The following is an 18,241-nucleotide window of genomic DNA, read 5'->3' as shown; positions in this document are numbered from 1 at the left end:
AAAAAAATCATCGGGGAATATCAAGCAGGGTTTAGGCAAAATAGATCTACCATTGACCAACTATTTACAGTTAAACAAATACTAGCCAAAGCATGGGAATATGACATGGACGTTTACAATCTCTTTGTAGATTTTAAACAAGCCTATGATTCAATAGATAGAACAATTCTACCTAATATATTGAAAGAATTTGGCATACCATCAAAATTAATACGACTAGTGCAAATGACAATGACAGAAACAGAAGCACAGGTATGTATTCAGGGACAAATCACTGATGCGTTTACGATAACGCAAGGACTGAAACAAGGCGACGGTCTAGCTCCAACGCTCTTTAATCTTGTTCTTGAATAAATATGTAATTATACGGTTGACGGTGAGCGGAAATAACATACTTACAAACAAGTCTACCCAATTAGCAGCATACGCAGATGATATAAACATAATGAGCAGAACAGTGAATGCAGCGGAAGAAACCTACGTTAAGTTGAAACAGAGTGCAGAAGCAGTAGGGCTAGCAATAAATACAAATAAAACAAAACTACTCATACAAACCAGATCAAATAGACCGGTGCAACAACACTTTATTGACGATATAGAACATGTAAATAGATTCACATACCTAGGAATGGATCTGGTCGCAAGCAATGAAGAAGAACCAGAAATAAATAGAAGGCTTATGCTGGCAAATAAAGTCTATTTCGCGATGGGCCACATATTCAAATCGCGAGACGTACACCGGAAAACAAAACTCCGGGTCTATAAAACAATAATCAGGCCCATAGTACGTTATGGTTGTGAAACATGGGTGGTGACACAGAAATCTGCCAATGCATTAGATGTGTTTGAAAGAAAAATATTACGTGGGATCCTGGGCCCAATAAGTGAAAACAACAACTGGCGAATTAGGTATAATAGAGAAATATACGAGCAATATAGCGAACCAACTCTAGCACAACACACTAAACTGCAGAGATTACGGTGGGCAGGGCACGTGGTCCGCATGCATGAGAATAGAATCCCCAGAAAATTATTAAATGCAAGAATGCAGGGAAAAAGACCTGTTGGAAGACCTAAAAAGAGATGGGAAGACGAAGTCGATGAGGATGCCAGGAACTGCCTGGGAACGCGTTCATGGAAAAGAACAGCGGTAAATCGAGATGATTGGAGAAGCCTGTTGAAGGAGGCCAAGGCCCGATTTGGGCTGTAGTGCCATTGGATGGATGGACATACACCAAAGAATTATTTTTTACAATTTGAAAATTCGAAATTGTGAAGTATAATTTCGGATTTTTAAATTAAAAAATTAATAAGTAAGTCTCAAATAACGCCTCACTAGAGCTCAACAAAAGAAGATAAGAAAAAGGCAAAAATGGCTGCTAGGACATATACCATAGCAAATACTAAGAAATCCAAATCAGCAACACCCGACGATAAAAAGAGACTTCGGGAGAATACCATCACCCCCCTCGTAACAGAGTTGCTAAGAAACCAAGGCGCTCTAACGAGCAGACTAGGTCATAAAGCACCCTGACAAAACTATTCAGAATGGTGGTAGCACACAGACACCATCCTGATACTCAATTAGATCCTGCTCAAGCTAATTTGATCATTAACAAACTGGAGCAAGCACTTGATGAGACTCCTATCTGAGGTCAAAATGAACTTCTGCAGTTCCATAAAACATCGTTTAGGGACCCTGTGGGTGAACTGTGTTAACGAGTATAAAAAAAATGGACGACTATGTGAATGTGAAGTGATAAAGTGGTGAAAACTATTGCGGGCCCGTGGGAGGGAGTAAACTTAAATATAATTATTCCAAATAATATGCACAAGCGCCCAATGGTCCTCACCCGCGTCCCCGAGAAAAAAACTTGAAGAAGAAACTATCAGGACCCGTCTAAAGAGGCAAAATCAAGACTTTAACACAGAAGACTAGTTGGTAAAACAAATTGGGAAGCATGTCAAGCAGACCTGGAATATTGTTTAGGTAAGATGTGGGTAAGAGTAAAGGAACGATAAGGCATACATTGAACGTAGATGTGGTCGTCGTACAATTTCATTGTCATGTCAGCGCTTAAAGATAACTGTCTTTAAGCGCTGTGAGGAATTTCAACGGGAAAGTACCCTGGTGGAATGAACATCTTGCAAATTAAAGGACAGAAGTCAAAATTTTCTAAAAAGTTTGATGAAAAGTTCTTAGAAAATTTAATTTTTGGTTGAAAAATTTTGAATTTGTTTAAAAATACTTCGTAAATTTTTGCGCACGAAAACAGAATAATAAAAAGTTATGTGACGGTTTTTCGTAGTGTTGGTCAAACCTATTTTTAATTCAAAGTTATAAAATATTATTTACATGTAATAAAAAAAATATAATACTTTGAATATTGTAAATATTTAAGTTTTAAAATTAAAAATTTAATATATTAAAAATAAAGATTTTGTTGTGAAAAAAACAAAAAAAAAGACAGCTTGCAAATCAATGGCATCGAAATTTGATTACACGTAGATGCATAAGTTAAATAAATTGCTCCGTTCGTACTCCTTTCCCACTTCCCCCTAACTACATCATTCATGATGGTTTTAAGAAGACGGCCACGGTTTGAGACGAGAGGCTAATTCGCCCAAGTGATGCCGACGTTGCCAAATGGTGATGTGTTGGTCTTCTGTCAGTCACAACCACAAGGCAATGTGAAATGTGAAGGTATGTGATTTAATTTGAAAAAAAAACGACTTTGAAAACTGGAAATGAGAAATCGAACTTGCAAACAATTGCTCTGACATTTTAAAAAGTAAATGTAACAGTACCACTGTAGAAATACTTTATTTTAATTGTAATAGAAGTAAATCAAATATGTTAAAATATTTAACTGAATAATTAAATATTCATAGATTTATTCTTTATAGGTTATGTCCCAAAAAATACAACAAAGATCTAGATTACAAAAGGGTCAAAGATCACGTAAGATAGCAATTCATGTACAAGTACAATTAAAGTAATTATAGGAAACAACACAATTCTTGTAGAATGGCAAAAACATCATTATGGTCATACCAGAGAATTTCTTTAGTCATACTTTTGATTCACAACATATCAATTTAGAAAAGAAAGATAAGAACATAATAGGTTCAAAGCTAATAATCGGAGTCCCACAGCGAAGGTAAAAAAATTGTCTTTCTTTTTTTTCTGACTTACAAAATTCTCTCCGAGTGTATTAAACATTTATTTCTAGTCGTTTTAGAATTCTAGAAACTAAAAAGACATATTGATTCACAAATCAGATTTTTTCCATAAAAAAGAAGAGAGTGCAAGTAAACTCCAGTCTTATGAGATCTACTAAACAAGAACTCGGCGATATTAATGAAAATTTATAACATTCCAATGAAGAATCATTTTTTATATTTAAATCTATATAGCCATCACGACATAAGTATATCAATATTAAATATATATACATTTTCTAAAATGTGGAATTTTTATTGTATTGCAACTTGCAAATTAAAATTTCTTAAATAGAATTGTTGTGTAGTTTTTATGTACGAATGTTGTAATTTAATATACTAATTATATTTTGCAACAGTTGCTTTAAAATAATAAAAAAATGTACAATTAATTCTAGAGTCAAACAGAAACGTTAGGAAAATATTGACCTTTTCCTTATAATAACAAATAATAACATCGTAACCATCAATATAAAAATTTTACAAGTGAAGTTTTGTTTTAAATAAAGTATGTATTCCTTGCTATTAACGAATCAAATACTCAAAGTATTTATTTCTTTTAAAAAATAACTACAAAAATATTTCATTCTTTTATTAACAGGGAAGACTTCATTCAAAACAATGAAGACTTTATTCAAAACAAATCAATATTTTGAATAAAGTCTTCATAAAAAATTTTCATTTTGATGGTTAAGATGTGTTTCCCGAAAGAGGATATACGCGTAATACGCCTCCATTATTTAAAAATCGCGCTAAAATCTAGGTAAAGAAAATCTGGCAACGTCGGCATCGCTTGGGTTAATTAGCTTCTCGTCGGTTTGAGTTTATACAGTCACAACCGTGACCAAATCGCCCATTTGAACTGTCCTTCTATATGCGTCTATATTCATTGCTTACACCAACAATAAAAAATACTTCAGAAAAAAATATGGTGAAGACTCTCGCCTCCCATTCTCATAAAAGTCTGAAACGGATTGTAATCAAATAAAAAGATTGTATAACAATAAAACACTGAAAACCTTTGTTTTCTAACTTCCACAAAATTTATTATAATATCATATCACTACAGCCGTTTCGGCAGAGTGTCTTTCTCAACTGATCTATTTTTGGTATGTGTTTACACTTTATAGTATTTAACTGAATAGGTTGAGGAGGGGAGAACTTTGTCTTAAGTTGATCATTCAAAATTATGTCTGTATTTTTTAATTTGTTAATTTCTATAGATTCTAAAAGATAGCATAAGGAGTATGTATGTAGAATCGGTTTTTCTTTTATTGAAAGCCCTTCTATGTTCTGCTATACGTTTGTTAAAAGTTCTACCAGTTTGACCGATGTAAATTTTTGGGCAGTCGCCACATTTAAGTTTGTATAATTCTGATGTTGTTTAATGTTCTAAACGACAAAATAACGAGAAATGATAAGAATGAGAGGTATGATCAAATGGATCAGTACTAAAAAAAGATTTCTACTAAATTAAGATAAATTTAAAACCTCATGGAATGTACTCACCCCAAAGTTCCGATGGTTTTGTTATAGGCGTTCGATCTCCTCGCAACTTCAGGTGTCATTGTAGCACAAGCTAGTGGATCGTCAGCAGCTAAGAGTAGAGAATTGATACTCAACGAACTGTCTGACATGCCCCATGTAGATCTGTGCGAAAACGTAGGTGTTGCGCAGACAATTGCAGACAGGTATTTTTCCTGTTCAGTTGAAGACGTTGTTTCTGAAACGTAATTATATAAATTATCATATTAAAATTCATTAGAATCCTTATTGCGGATAACTAAGAAAACAAATAGTCCCACAACATTAGCAAATTAACAACGAGGTTTTAAATCTAGAACATCGTTACAGATGCTGAGTTTAATATAAGTCAAATATTAAAAAGATCAATAGAGTAGGTATAGGAAGATAGCATTCCTATGTTTCGTAGCCCTACGGAAAGCCTTTGATAGAATTCAGCTGGAGGATGTTATAGAATTATTGCGTAATAGAGGAATTCCGCAGGACTTAATCAGAACAATGCAGAGATTAGCAGAAAAAAAACACATAATAATAATATCCTATGGTACTTCTGCCAGGGAGGTCCTTTCGGACAGGTTCCTGTGCCATTTGCATCTTTAACCCTGCTTCAAGTAGCTAGTGTCGATGCACACACTTATCATTTATAGAAATGAAAATGTCGTTGTTGGTGCTGAGATTCGAACTAGTGCGCTCTGGCTTATGAAGCCAGTATCTTATTGCTAAGCTACGGCCGTTAACAGAAAAAAAACAATTAAACCGCGAGTAAATGTGGAATTTACAGTTAACAGTGAAATCAGATAAGGTGACAATTAAAACTCCAAGCTGCAAAGCTAATAAAGTAGCATGCTGTCTAAATGACATTATATGGAGAAATAAACATCTCGATATAGATATAAGAACTAGGACGAACAAGACAACAATACACACCATTATTAGAAGACGTACATTGTAGAAACAAGGCTTGATATAAGTAGAAGAAAACGAATAACGAAAAAACACAACATAGATAAAAATACCAAGAAGAATAATCGGCAAATGCGATAGAGAATGAGGTGAAGATATTCGAAGGCAGTGCAAAATAGTTCAGGTTAACAGGTGGGTCAAAAAAGGAAAATAGCTCTAGACAAATCGCCGATAGATCGAAGAACATTGAACGACCTAAAAAATGCTGGTGACTGTTTCGAAGTCACCGAAAATTGAACAGTCATTTTGCCTATTAAGAAGAATGAAACATAAGAAAATTTTAAGTTTGACTGTTCATGAAAACTCAAAGCATAATAAAATTTACAGAAAAAAGTTTTCTCCAATAGAAAAATATCTTAGAATGGGAAAGTAAGAGTAACGGCGCCAAATCCTAACATATTCTCATCATTACATTAACCCATTAATGCCCACCGTATTTTATGTAATAAGCGAGACACTGCTACATATTTCGCCATCTACTAGTCAGAAAAAAAGTAAACATTAGTTGTTTTCCCAATATAGGTTACAGAGTAGATGTTAGAAGGTTACTGTTTACCATAACATTAGAAATTTATAACCGTTTGGTGGTGAAGGGTGATTAGTTTTGTGCTTAGTTTTCTTAGGTTATATTATAGTTCACAGGTTGCATTTTAGGAGAGTTTGTAGGACTTTTTCGACTTATTTTGAAAAATCTTTTGTAGTGTTCAACTAGTAAGGTTTCTAAATATCAAATACTATTGAAATTTATACTGGTGAGTATTTTGAAGGCCTTTGATTCTTGCGTATGATATATAATACGCTGGGCAATCGTGGTAACTAATCAATATTGTTTCTGTTTTAGAAAAAATGATAAAAAATTATGATCCTAATAATCCCAAAGATGCCAAAGGATAAGTGGTTTCACCAGTGTTTTTCCCAATTCCTCAAGAAAAATTCGCCGTTTTGTAAGTTTATTGGTGTTCCATTGGGGATTTATTGATGTCCATAAAACGAACGCGTTGTAGGCAGAAATGTCCAGCATATTATAAAAAACAATCATGGGCCAGCGATTTGTCTTTCTCTTACATGTATATGTACCAACAACTTGATCTAGAGTATCCACTGCTCCCTTACTGGAATTATAATCTAAAATAATTTGGGGCTTTTTGTCATTTGTCAACAACAGTGGTATCTTGCGTGAAGTAAAAATACGAACTATGAACTTCTTTATTCGCAATTTGTGCTGGAAGCTCTGGTTTATTTTTTCTTATAGTCCCCAGCATTGTATTTTTTCTTTTTAGAAGAAGTTGGCCTAACTTGTACGATGTAAAAAAGTTATCGCAAGTAATATTGTGGCCTTTCAAATCATTAGTCAAGTCGCACACCACACGCAGTCCCTGATTTCGTTCTGGCGCGGCACCAGCTTCTTTTCCTGTATAGATCTGCAATTTTAGAGCATAAGAACTTTTGGTGTCACATAAAGCCCAAATTTTTATGCCATATTTCGCTGGCTTGCTTGGAATGTACTGTTTTAAGGGACAGCGACCTCTAAAGGCTTTAATTGCTCGTCGATAGTAACATTTTCATCAGGGTTAAAAAATTTTGGTAGATTTTCCACCCATTTTCCCCAAATTTCACGTATTGCAGCAAGTTTATCTAATCGTCTCCTATCCTGTCTAGTAGTCTTGTTATCAAAACGTATCACTTGCGAAATTTTTGTAAACACTTCAAGGGACATTGTTGCTCGAAATATACTACGACCAGTTTCTTCATTCCACAAACTTTTAGTTGATTCACCATGGGACTTAAAAACTCCAGCTAACAATAAAAGACCAATGTATGCTTGAAAACCAATTTTATCCAAGTCTTTCCAGTTGGTTCCAAAAACACGCTGGCCTTCCATGTTTGTCATATTAATAATTTGGTTTGCAACTATGTCAGAAAAGAGCACGTCAAATGAATTTTTGATATCGAAATTTCGTGCACATGCGTACCTTGTAACTCCTGGAGCATTGTTTATAACATTGGCTGTAGAAAAACGACCGCGTTGATAAGGAGGATCAAGCGACCACTGAATATTACCATCTTTCGAAGGAACTGTTACAGAAGGTTCTACAGGATGTGGTACGTAGAATGGAATAACAGAATCATCACTACTTTCTTCTTCACTCTCACTACTTGTATGGTTTTCTGTTTCTGATATGTATTCATTACTGTCTGACACGTTCGCGAGCTCGCGCAGCTCATTTTCGGTTAGCGTTCTTCGATGCGACATAATCAACATGCAAAAATAGACTGAAATGTATATGAATGGCATGAATGCGCTTGACATATCATCAGTGTCCTACCACTTGTCTATCACCCCCACTTCCTTCTACATGACGTGCCCTTCTACCTGACATCGTCCAGCTACACTTCAAATTTTTTACAAGTTCTAGCTTGCAGAAACTTGTTTTTATTTATAAACTTACATGACTGACAAACACTGTTAGAAAATATAAAACACTGCCAACTAAACATACGTACACAGGAAATTTTTAACGGTTTAAATACGTGGGTCATATTGACCCGAACGTATCATAGGTAACAATTTAATTTTTATCAAAAAAATCAGGAAGTTGAAGTTTTATCTCATATGCAATTGAGAAACCTCAGATTAGGTAATAAAGTCACGGAATACCAAAACGTTACGCCGCGTAATAATTGGTAAAATAAGAAATAATTTTTTTTTTGGTCAAATAGACCCGAACAGCACAGCAGGGTTAATGGTTTAAGAAGGAAATAGTATCTTTCAGTACAAGTAATTGAAAGAGTAAAAATTATCATCATAAAAAATTAAATCTGAATTTTCAAATTAATGTCGACCGTCGACAGGTAAAAAACTCTGTGACTACTATAATAGATATCATCAGTTTATATCGTTACCTGTAGATGCAGCGGGTGTTGGATGGCTCTTCAACATACCCATAACACTTTTACCATGATGACCAGCACCTCTGAGCAGTAACGCTTTGGTTCGTGGATGACGCCAAGTAATACTAGGAATGCGACCTTGTCGGTAACATCGACAGAATCGACGAATGCTTTCGTCGGTAACTGATGCAGGTACCACTAGTAACGCGGGATAACTAAAAAATATTTAAAATAAATAAACTTTCTATAGTTCCCAAGAATTTTTTTAATTATCATTTAAAAATTCAATTTTTTCTGTTCCCAAAATCCGATTAAAATTCAAAATTCATTTTTTACGAATTCCTTACTTTTTCACTTGATGATTTGTCGACGAGATTTTATTAACTATAATTATTATAAATTATAGTTTACAGTTTTTCTACTTAACTAGTTTCTGGTATTGTTTTAGCAGTATATATTACAATAGGTTTTCCTATATATCCTCTTTTTCCTTAATTCTTTGTCTTTTATCTTTTTTCACTTAGGATTATCACAGTCATAGTGTAGTAGCATTTTTAAATTCCGTTCTGTATAAAGTTTTAACGACAGAGTACGACATAAACTGTCATTATATCTACGTAGACTTTAAGACAGCGTACGATACTGTTGACAGACTCCAATCATATTCGGCTATGCTCGAATTTGAAATACTAAAAGGATTGGTAGAATTAATTAAAATGACAATGAAAAAAGTTGAATGTAAAGTGCAAGGGGTGCATCACGAAATTATAGAAACAGGAACAGTTCTGCTACTTAGGGTCACTAGTTGACTGCAAAAACAACAGATCCAAAGAAATGAGAAAAATAATATGCGTGGCTAACCGCTGTTATTTTGGCCTAGGTCCTCAACTAAGATCGAAAAATATGTCAAGACCAGCAAAGTGCAAACTTTATAAAACAATAATACGCCCAGTGCTCATCTACGGAACTGAAGCATGGGCAATGACGACCGAGATGAACAGTTACTACGAATCTTTGAAGATAAGTATTCAGGACCATATATAGCGGAGTTAACGAACAGAGTTTGTGGAGAAGGCGATATAATTTTGAACTCTATAGACTTTTTGGTGATGCAGATATCGTAAAAACCGCCTAAGATGGGTGGGCCACGTTATGGCGATGTATGAAAATGATTCTTCTAAAATAGCCATGCTAAATAGGCCGGTCGGAAGAAGAAGGGGGCGAACTAACCTCAGGAATCTGGACGATGTGCAGAACGATTTAAGAGCTGTAGCGTCAACTGATAATGAGTTTTTCCTTTTAATTCACGTATTTCAAATTCCATTCTGTATAAGATTTTAATCTTCGAAAGAAACACTTGAATTCGTAACGAAAAGACATACTATGAGTGTTTGTTTACACAATTTTAATTGCACCGAATAACGCTTTCCCTGTAATATATGGATCTTAAAAGCGTACATTGAAAGAAACAAAATCGAATCAGGTATTTACATTGAAAAAAGCCGATGCGGCTGTAGATCCAAGGTTGTGGGAATTATCATCGCAGAGACCAATTTTTGAATTCATTCCCGCTTGAGATCTTGAGAAATCAGGTTAAATTCAACGGTGTGCCGCCGTACCGGCGTTTCGTCGGTATGAGCGATGTCTGAGCGGCAAGTAAAAGTTTTTGTCTTCATTCGGCCGCCAGAGATGGGAGTAAAAATGTAAGTTTTTTGTGATTTTATTCTTGAGAATCCTATTATGGTTTCCTTAATATTTCCACCTGCCTATGTGATGTGGAGCTTTATGTTTATTTAATAGATTTAGTAAGCGTCCAGCTCTCAACTTCATACAAGAAGATGTAACATTTAACGCGTTTTATTTTCAAGTTATTATTGATACTCCGTCTACATATTTTTTTCATTCGGAAGAACACTGCTCTAGCTATTTCAATTGCCATTTATATTTGAATCGTGATAATTGATGTTCTCAGATTTTTCTATTTCAATACCGTATACTGAAATGATGTAGTAGCCCACCTTTGTTTCGCTGACTACACCATTTGCAGTCTCCAGTAACACTGTCAATTATTAACTGCAGTTATTCCGCAAAACTAGCAAGCAACATAGTATCACCCGCATATCTCATATCACTAATCTTAATTCCGTTGACCAATAAAAAAGTTACCCATATGGTCCCACATTAAATCTGCACCATATGGAAAACTGTTTTATTTTTAGTTTTATGAAAAAAAGTGATTCCTTATAAAAAGTTCTAAATAATCTTAAACCTAGAATAAAATCATCAGATATTAAATTTTTTTTTAGTCATATACGCGGTTTGTCAAAATATATAAATTTTAGAGTTAACAATATCCACAATTCATAATGAAGCGAAGCTTTTATACTACCGTTGTACTAATTTTTCTTTATAGTAAAATGCAGATCGTCACGACACAAAATAGTTGAAAGAGTCCATTTACTCGAAAAAGTGGAGTCAGTTATACTAATTAGCTACACAACATAGTTGGAAGAGTCCATTTATTTAATGAGGAGAGTCCGTTATACAATATGTCAAAATTTAATTTTGTAAATGACATATTAATATAGTATTAATTCCTTGTCATTTTGAAAATGTCGAATGAACAATATTTATCACCTGTGAAAGATAATACAGTACTGATGATAGTGCTGGAAAAACACGTAAAATCTATAGATGATTCAAATAAACACGAGTCTAAAATGTAAGCATCTTTGAATATTTTCAATAGTTTTAATGAAAAAATTATTAAAACTGGTCATAATTTGTTATTTTGAGTTAAACTTTCTATATTAAATCTAAAAAAAATTATTATTTATTGCAAATTTATCGTTTTTGCATTTGCATATAGCCGCTTAGAGGGCGCCACCAATAAAACCTTCCTACACAAATGTAACCTTCGTGTAGATACGGTGAATTTTTGAAATTAGCAAATCGATCGAAAAATGGATCTTAGCCGAGAACATTTTCGAGCAATAATTTCTTACAATTTTTGGAGAGGATGTTTGAGAGGATGATATCATGAGTGGGATGATTTATAAGCTCAATATGCATGTAAATAATTTACATATACTACAAAACCAGATTTAATCATTATATTCAGTTAATACTATCTTACAAATAGTGACCAAAGGTACTTTCAAAAACGTAATAGTTTCTTGAAATTCTTAAAAAATTATTTTGACGTTCGTAATTTACAAATGTCAGTATGACCGTGTCAGTTATGTCTGCACTTTCGTCCAACGCAAAAGAAGAATGTAAACTCTGTATATTTGACTCTAGTTGTGAAACAAGACAAGAAACTGCTTTTATCAAGACAATTCTAGAAGATTGTTTGGCAGGAGACAAAATGTTACATAATTGGAGCATAAAGATTTTTCGAAACTCGCAATCAGACAATGGTTTGCTACTATTTGCAATATGTTACGACGGCAACAGCCAGTTTTTAATAATAGCTTTGTTGTTAAAAATATTTTGCTGACGTGGCAGTTTTTTACTTAGATCCTGCCTTTTGCTCCCATTCTTCTTCGGTCATAGATTGGTAGCTTGGTAGTTACCTTCAAATGAACAGAACGGTTCGTTTCGAACATAACCGAGCAACAAAAGCATTGTACTCCACATCGCTATGCTACCAATATACAGACACCTACTACGGCACTAAGAATACAGTCAGCATTAGATGTGATAATACCATACTTAGAACGCAATGAGAAGGGAGCCGTTATTCTGTTCTAACTATGCATAATACATTTTGTCCTATGTGCAATTGTACGGGTTACTCAAAACCAAGTCACTGGCCGGACTACTTTACCCATGAGTAGTATAGACAAATCATTAGTTGTAATTTAGTTGAATTTAAATTTAAAAAAAAATTGTTTTTGTACCCTTAAAAAAATATTTTAGTATGCCGTTGAATAGCGAATTAAATTCTCGTTTAAATGAGGTGTCACATTATACCGATTTCTATTCTATAAAAAATTAACGATTACGTCACTACACCTACACCGGTGACATCATACCTACTCATGGGTATTTTATAACAAAAATCGACCTGTTTCGGGATTTCCCTCAAAACTCGACGGTTCTCGAAATAATAACCAATTTTTGAATTCATTCCCGCTTGAGATCTTAGAAATCAGGTTGAATTCAACGGTGTGCCGCCGTACCGGCGTTTCGTCGGTATGAGCGATGTCTGAGAGGCAAGTAAAAGTTTTTGTCTTCATTCGGCCGCCAGAGATGGGAGTAAAAATGTAAGTTTTTTGTGATTTTATTGTTGAGAATCCTATTATGGTTTCCTTAATATTTCCACCTGCCTATGTGATGTAGAGCTTTAAGTTTATTTAATAGATTTAGTAAGCGCCCAGCTCTCAACTTCATACAAGAAGATGTAACATTTAACGCGTTTTATTTTCAAGTTATTATTGATACTCCGTTTACATAATACTTTTTTCATTCGGAAGAACACTGCTCTAGCTATTTCAATTGCCATTTATATTTGAATCGTGATAATTGATGTTCTCAGTTTTTTCTGTTTCAATACCGTATGCTGAAATGATGTAGTAGTCTACCTTTGTTTCGCTGACTACACCATTTGCAGTCTCCAGTAACACTGTCAATTATTAACTGTAATTCTTCCGCAAAACTAGCAAGCAACATATTATCACCCGCATATCTCATATCACTAATCTTAATTCCGTTGACCAATAAAAAAGTTACCCATATGGTCCCATTAAATCTGCACTATATGGAAAACTGTTTTATTTTTAGTTTTATGAAAAAAAGTGATGATTCCTTATAAAAAGTTCTAAATAATCTTAAACCTAGAATACAATCATCAGATATTAAATTTTTTCAGTCATATACGCGGTTTGTCAAAATATATGAATTTTAGAGTTAACAATATCCACAATTCATAATAAAGCGAAGCTTTTATACTACCGTTGTACTAATTTTTCTTTATACTAAAATGCAGATCGTCACGACACAAAATAGTTGAAAGAGTCCATTTACTCGAAAAAGTGGAGTCAGTTATACTAATTAACTACACGACATAGTTGGAAGAGTCTCTTTATTTAATGAGGAGAGTCCGTTATACAATATGTCAAAATTTCAGTTTGTAAATGACATATTAATATAGTATTAATTCCTTGTCATTTTGAAAATGTCGAATGAACAATATTTATCTCCTGTGAAAGATAAATACAGTACTGATGATAGTGCTGGAAAACACGTAAAATCTATAGATGATTCAAATAAACACGAGTCTAAAATGTAAGCATCTTTGAATATTTTCAATAGTTTTAATGAAAAAATTATTAAAGCTGGTCATAATTTGTTATTTTGAGTTAAACTTTCTATATTAAATCTCAAAAAAAACATTATTATTTATTGGAAAATTTATCGTTTTTGCATTTGCATATAGCCGCTTAGAGGGCGCCACCAATAAAACCTTCCTACACAAATGTAACCTCAATCTTTTGTTAACATAAATCGAGATTTCATTGCGATACAAGTCGTGTGTGTAGATACGGTGAATTTATGAAATTAGCAAGTCGGTCGAAAAATGGATCTTAGCCGAGAACATTTTCGAGCAATAATTTCTTACAATTTTTGGAGAGGATTAACCCAATCGCAATGTTTCGCTGAAATGGTTTCTGTGTTTGGGAATGAAGCATCACACCAGTCAACTATTTCCCGCTGGTATTGCGAATTTCAACGTGGCCGTTCCAGTCTCAGCGACGAATCCAGACCAGGTTCACCCAAAACAGCAGTCACACATCAAAACATTGAGGCGGTTCGTCAGCTAATTGAGGATGACCGCCGTGTAACATACCGGTACAATACATAAACATAAAAAATCAATTAATGAGAGTATCAACAGTGCAAAAGATTTTAATGCAAACGGTCCACCACCAAAGACTAGTGCTGAACGGTCCACAGCTTGTAGGGAACGTAAAAACAATTCAATGATAGCATCAATTGTGCAAATGTTAATGTTCAAGAATGTCTCCATATCCCCCGGCATCATGGTCTTTGTTAAGTGTTCTAAGTGCCAGTATGATGGTTGCGTGTTGTCATTAAAATCGATTGTTATTGTCTATGTATTTGTGTTTTAAAGTAAATACGATGGATTGTAGTGCGTTTGGTGAAAAAAGAAAACTAAATCAACAAGAAAAAAGCAGAGAGTGGAAAACCCTATGTTACACAAAAATTTAAGCTGCAAAAACCTGGAAAAGCCGTTCCAAAAAAAAAGGTTAGTATGAGATTTTTAACAAATATTTCGTTTGAATTTTTAGGCCGCACGATAGTCTAACTTATGAATAGCTGCCAGTCCCATTCGATATTACAATCTAAAACTTTTTTTACTGTTAATTTGGTTTTGTTGATATGATATCATGAGATTTTTTTATTTTAGATAACATGCAAATGTAAATTCAGCCGTCTCATGAAATTATTGCAAGTTTTATCAGTCCAACGTAGCCGCCATGGTAGTTACGATGATTTATCAGAAATTAGACGACAGTGTACCGTAGCTTTTTCTATTCCAGATGGGCACGGTAATGTGTAAAGAGTTTGTAAAAAACGTTTTTGGAAATATTTGCTATAATTCTACAAAAGATTACTACGCTTATTAGAAGTAAAAAGGAGGGGCATACAACCTTCAAGGGTAAACTAGGTAAAATTTAAGTACACTCTTCATGATAGATAGCTGGTAAAAGATCACATCAATAGCTTACCGATGGAAGAGAACCACTACAGTCGATCAAAAAATGAAAAAGAGATATTCTTAGAGTATTTAGAGATCTCTAAGATATATCTTAGAGATATTCTCAGATATATCTTAAAGTAAGGACTTTCTTTCAATATTAATAAGCTATTAAACATTTTTAAAATAAAACATCCTGACTGCACCAAAACATACAAATTTTGTAGGAGAGTTTTTATGAAGGATTTTCCGAATCTTTCTTTTAGAATACCTAGAGTTAATACCTACAAGACTTGTGATTTAGTTTTTTTTTAAATGCAAGGACAAAGACCTTAATGTATCCAGAAAAGCGGAGTTGGAATTACATTACTCTTAATGTTATTCAAGAAGACAGTACGAGCAGTACTCTTCCAGGTAGCGATACCTGCACCATTACCATGGATCTACAAAAAGTATTTTCGCTTCCCAAATTGACGTATGTATTACAGCCGCCAATTGTCATGCTACAATTTTGGAATACACGTGTAAGATACGTCAGATGGGATAATGTGCATCTGGCATGAAGGGCAATCGGGTCGCAGTGGGAACCAAATGGCGTTATTTCTTCTACAAGCTTTGAATACAGGACAGCTTTCAACTTATAAGCGAAAACTATGTATACGGAGCGACAACTATGCAGGGCAACTGAAAAACCGAATGTTTATTTTCTCATACATTTTCTCAGTAGCCAATGTACATTTTGATACCATCGATCATAAATTTTTAGTTTCCGGTCATAGCTTTTCATCTTCAGATAGAGCTTTTGCTCTTATTGAGAAACGAGCAGAACGTTCCAAGCTTCAAACAGTAAACGATGTAAAAACTATAATTGCTGCTGCTAGACCTCTAGGTCTTGCAAACTGTTAGATATGGGAGAATGTACTTTTTTGATTTCGATAAAATAGCATCACAATGAATAGATACATCTAAACTTGGCATTACTCAAGTATCGAGGTTATGTGTGACGAAAGAAGAGTCAGGAACAGTATTGTATAAAAAAAATTTCGGGAGAAGTGTCGTGTATTGAAAAAAAGTGCCACTGTCTAAAAGTTAAAGTCGACAGAGCTCTTAACGTTTCCTGGTGTTCAGCAAATAAACGAAAGTAAGAAAAAAACCTAGAATTCATGAACCAGGAAAATAAAGCATTTTTCACAGATTTTTAATCATATATTTCATACACTATTTCGGAGGACTTAGATCATTTCCTTTTTTTCTTCATTTATTGTGAATTACTAAGTTTCTTCAGTTTTGATGTACATTATTTCCGTACTTCTAAATAAAGCAGAATTTCCATAAACAATTATATATTTGTTTTATTTTTTTTTTTTTATTTTTTAAGTTTTCTTTGATTTTTGGTAATTTTTAATTTTGGCACTTAGATTATTTAGCTCGACTACTCTTTGTAGATTGTATTTGTACTACTGTGTACTATTGATTCTACGTACGTACGTACTATTGATTGTATTTAAGGTTTTAGATCATTCAGAACTGTTTATAAAGAATAACTTTCATGATAAAACTAAAAATAAAAATGTTTCTGGTATATGGTACGGACTTAACTGGACACATTGTGTAACAAGTACACTTAATAGGTTATGTAAGAAATACACTTACCTTCTACATACCATATACAAATAATTAACGGAAGTTATTCTAAACTGTTCGGCAACCTTATTGGTAGACGAACCACCATTATTACATATACCCAATCTCTGCCAATCTCTAACATAACTACGCTCTTGTAATCTTTCTAACGTTTTGGCATCTGTGGGAGTTGACGTTATGTTCGGTTGACCGGTTTCGAAGCCGTCCATTGAACCATTGTCATCTAGATTATAGTTATCGGCAAGAGGGAGACTCATTCTACCAGGAGATGTCATATATTTGTTGCCGTTGGTGATGTTTGGTAGTACGTACTTTTGACGTTTTGATGAAGATTTTTGTTTGAATCCAGCTTTCCGCGCAGTTTTGAGAAGCGTCTTCTTGGCAAAACCCTTCAATGTCGCGTTTTTCTCCTAGATAAAATAAAATAGCAAGTTAATAATACTAAATATGTAAAAAATAATATAACTACGTATAAATACGAATATCACAGACAAAACTATTAGACATTGGTTTCTTTTTGTGATGCACAGGACAAACAGGCGGTACTTAATATTTTAACTGATATTAATATTAACAAATATAATGTAATACTATTTAGATTGAGAAAATTTGCTAACAGAACGAGACCCATATAAAGTATTAAATACAGCTGAAGACGCTAAAACTGTTGTCAAAAATTAAGATTAGAGTGCCGGATGTCAGAATTTCCCTGGATCAAACAAAAACACAGCAAGAGTATTTCAAGAAAATCAAATTACAGCTAAACGATATGGTTAAGAAAGGTGATAATGCTAAAACAATCAAATTCATTAATAATAAGCCTACAATAGTCCAAAAACTAGTACGTAGCCTTAGTATATTATTTAGTATTGATGTTCTGTATTTAAATGCACAAAGCTTGTTAAACAAAATGGACCAAATCAAGTTAAATCTGCTGTGTTATTGTCCTAAAATAATAGTGGTTAGCCAAGCTCGAATTACCAAGTCAAAATGAAGATTCTGAAATTTCTTTGTGTGGGTATAAGGTGATACGCTGCAATTCATCTAAACGATCTACAGGAGGTGTTGTACTATAGGTTCAGGAAAACCTTAGTGTAACCGCTAAAACTTTTATTAAAGAAGATAATTTTTTTTGTTTAAATAGATATTGGTTCTTACAAGATTGTTTTGGGCGGCCTGTATCATTTACCTTCTGGTTCTGATGCAGTATTCTTACAGAACTTAGAGCATATTTTTGAGTAACTATTTAAAAGTAATGTCAATTGTATTTTA

The 18,241-nt window shown here is 33.8% G+C and overlaps 1 protein-coding gene and 1 long non-coding RNA gene across 3 annotated transcripts in view; one reads left to right on the top strand and one right to left on the bottom strand.

The window, feature by feature from the left end:
- The window catches only part of Sbf (SET domain binding factor), an 82,837-nt gene that overhangs the window by 25,456 nt on the left and 39,140 nt on the right, over nt 1–18,241 (bottom strand). The window contains exons 13-15 of the mRNA XM_072538081.1: nt 16,979–17,379; nt 8,614–8,816; nt 4,732–4,945 (exon numbers count right to left, since the gene is read on the bottom strand). Of these exons, the coding sequence (XP_072394182.1) occupies nt 4,732–4,945; nt 8,614–8,816; nt 16,979–17,379 (818 nt within the window). The remainder of the gene's footprint in view (nt 1–4,731; nt 4,946–8,613; nt 8,817–16,978; nt 17,380–18,241) is intronic.
- Nucleotides 2,606–3,351, top strand: LOC140445759 (uncharacterized). Of its 2 annotated transcripts, none has more exons than XR_011951440.1 (3): nt 2,606–2,704; nt 2,908–3,161; nt 3,243–3,351. It is a non-coding gene; the product is annotated as an uncharacterized lncRNA (long non-coding RNA). The 2 variants fall into 2 exon arrangements; XR_011951441.1 differs by lacking the exon at nt 2,606–2,704 and adding an exon at nt 2,747–2,792.

The sequence above is a fragment of the Diabrotica undecimpunctata genome, chromosome 7 (genome assembly GCF_040954645.1).
Source record: "Diabrotica undecimpunctata isolate CICGRU chromosome 7, icDiaUnde3, whole genome shotgun sequence".
Taxonomy (NCBI): domain Eukaryota; kingdom Metazoa; phylum Arthropoda; class Insecta; order Coleoptera; family Chrysomelidae; genus Diabrotica; species Diabrotica undecimpunctata.
Note: the sequence above shows the minus strand (reverse complement) of the source record. Positions and strands in the feature narration are given on the sequence as shown.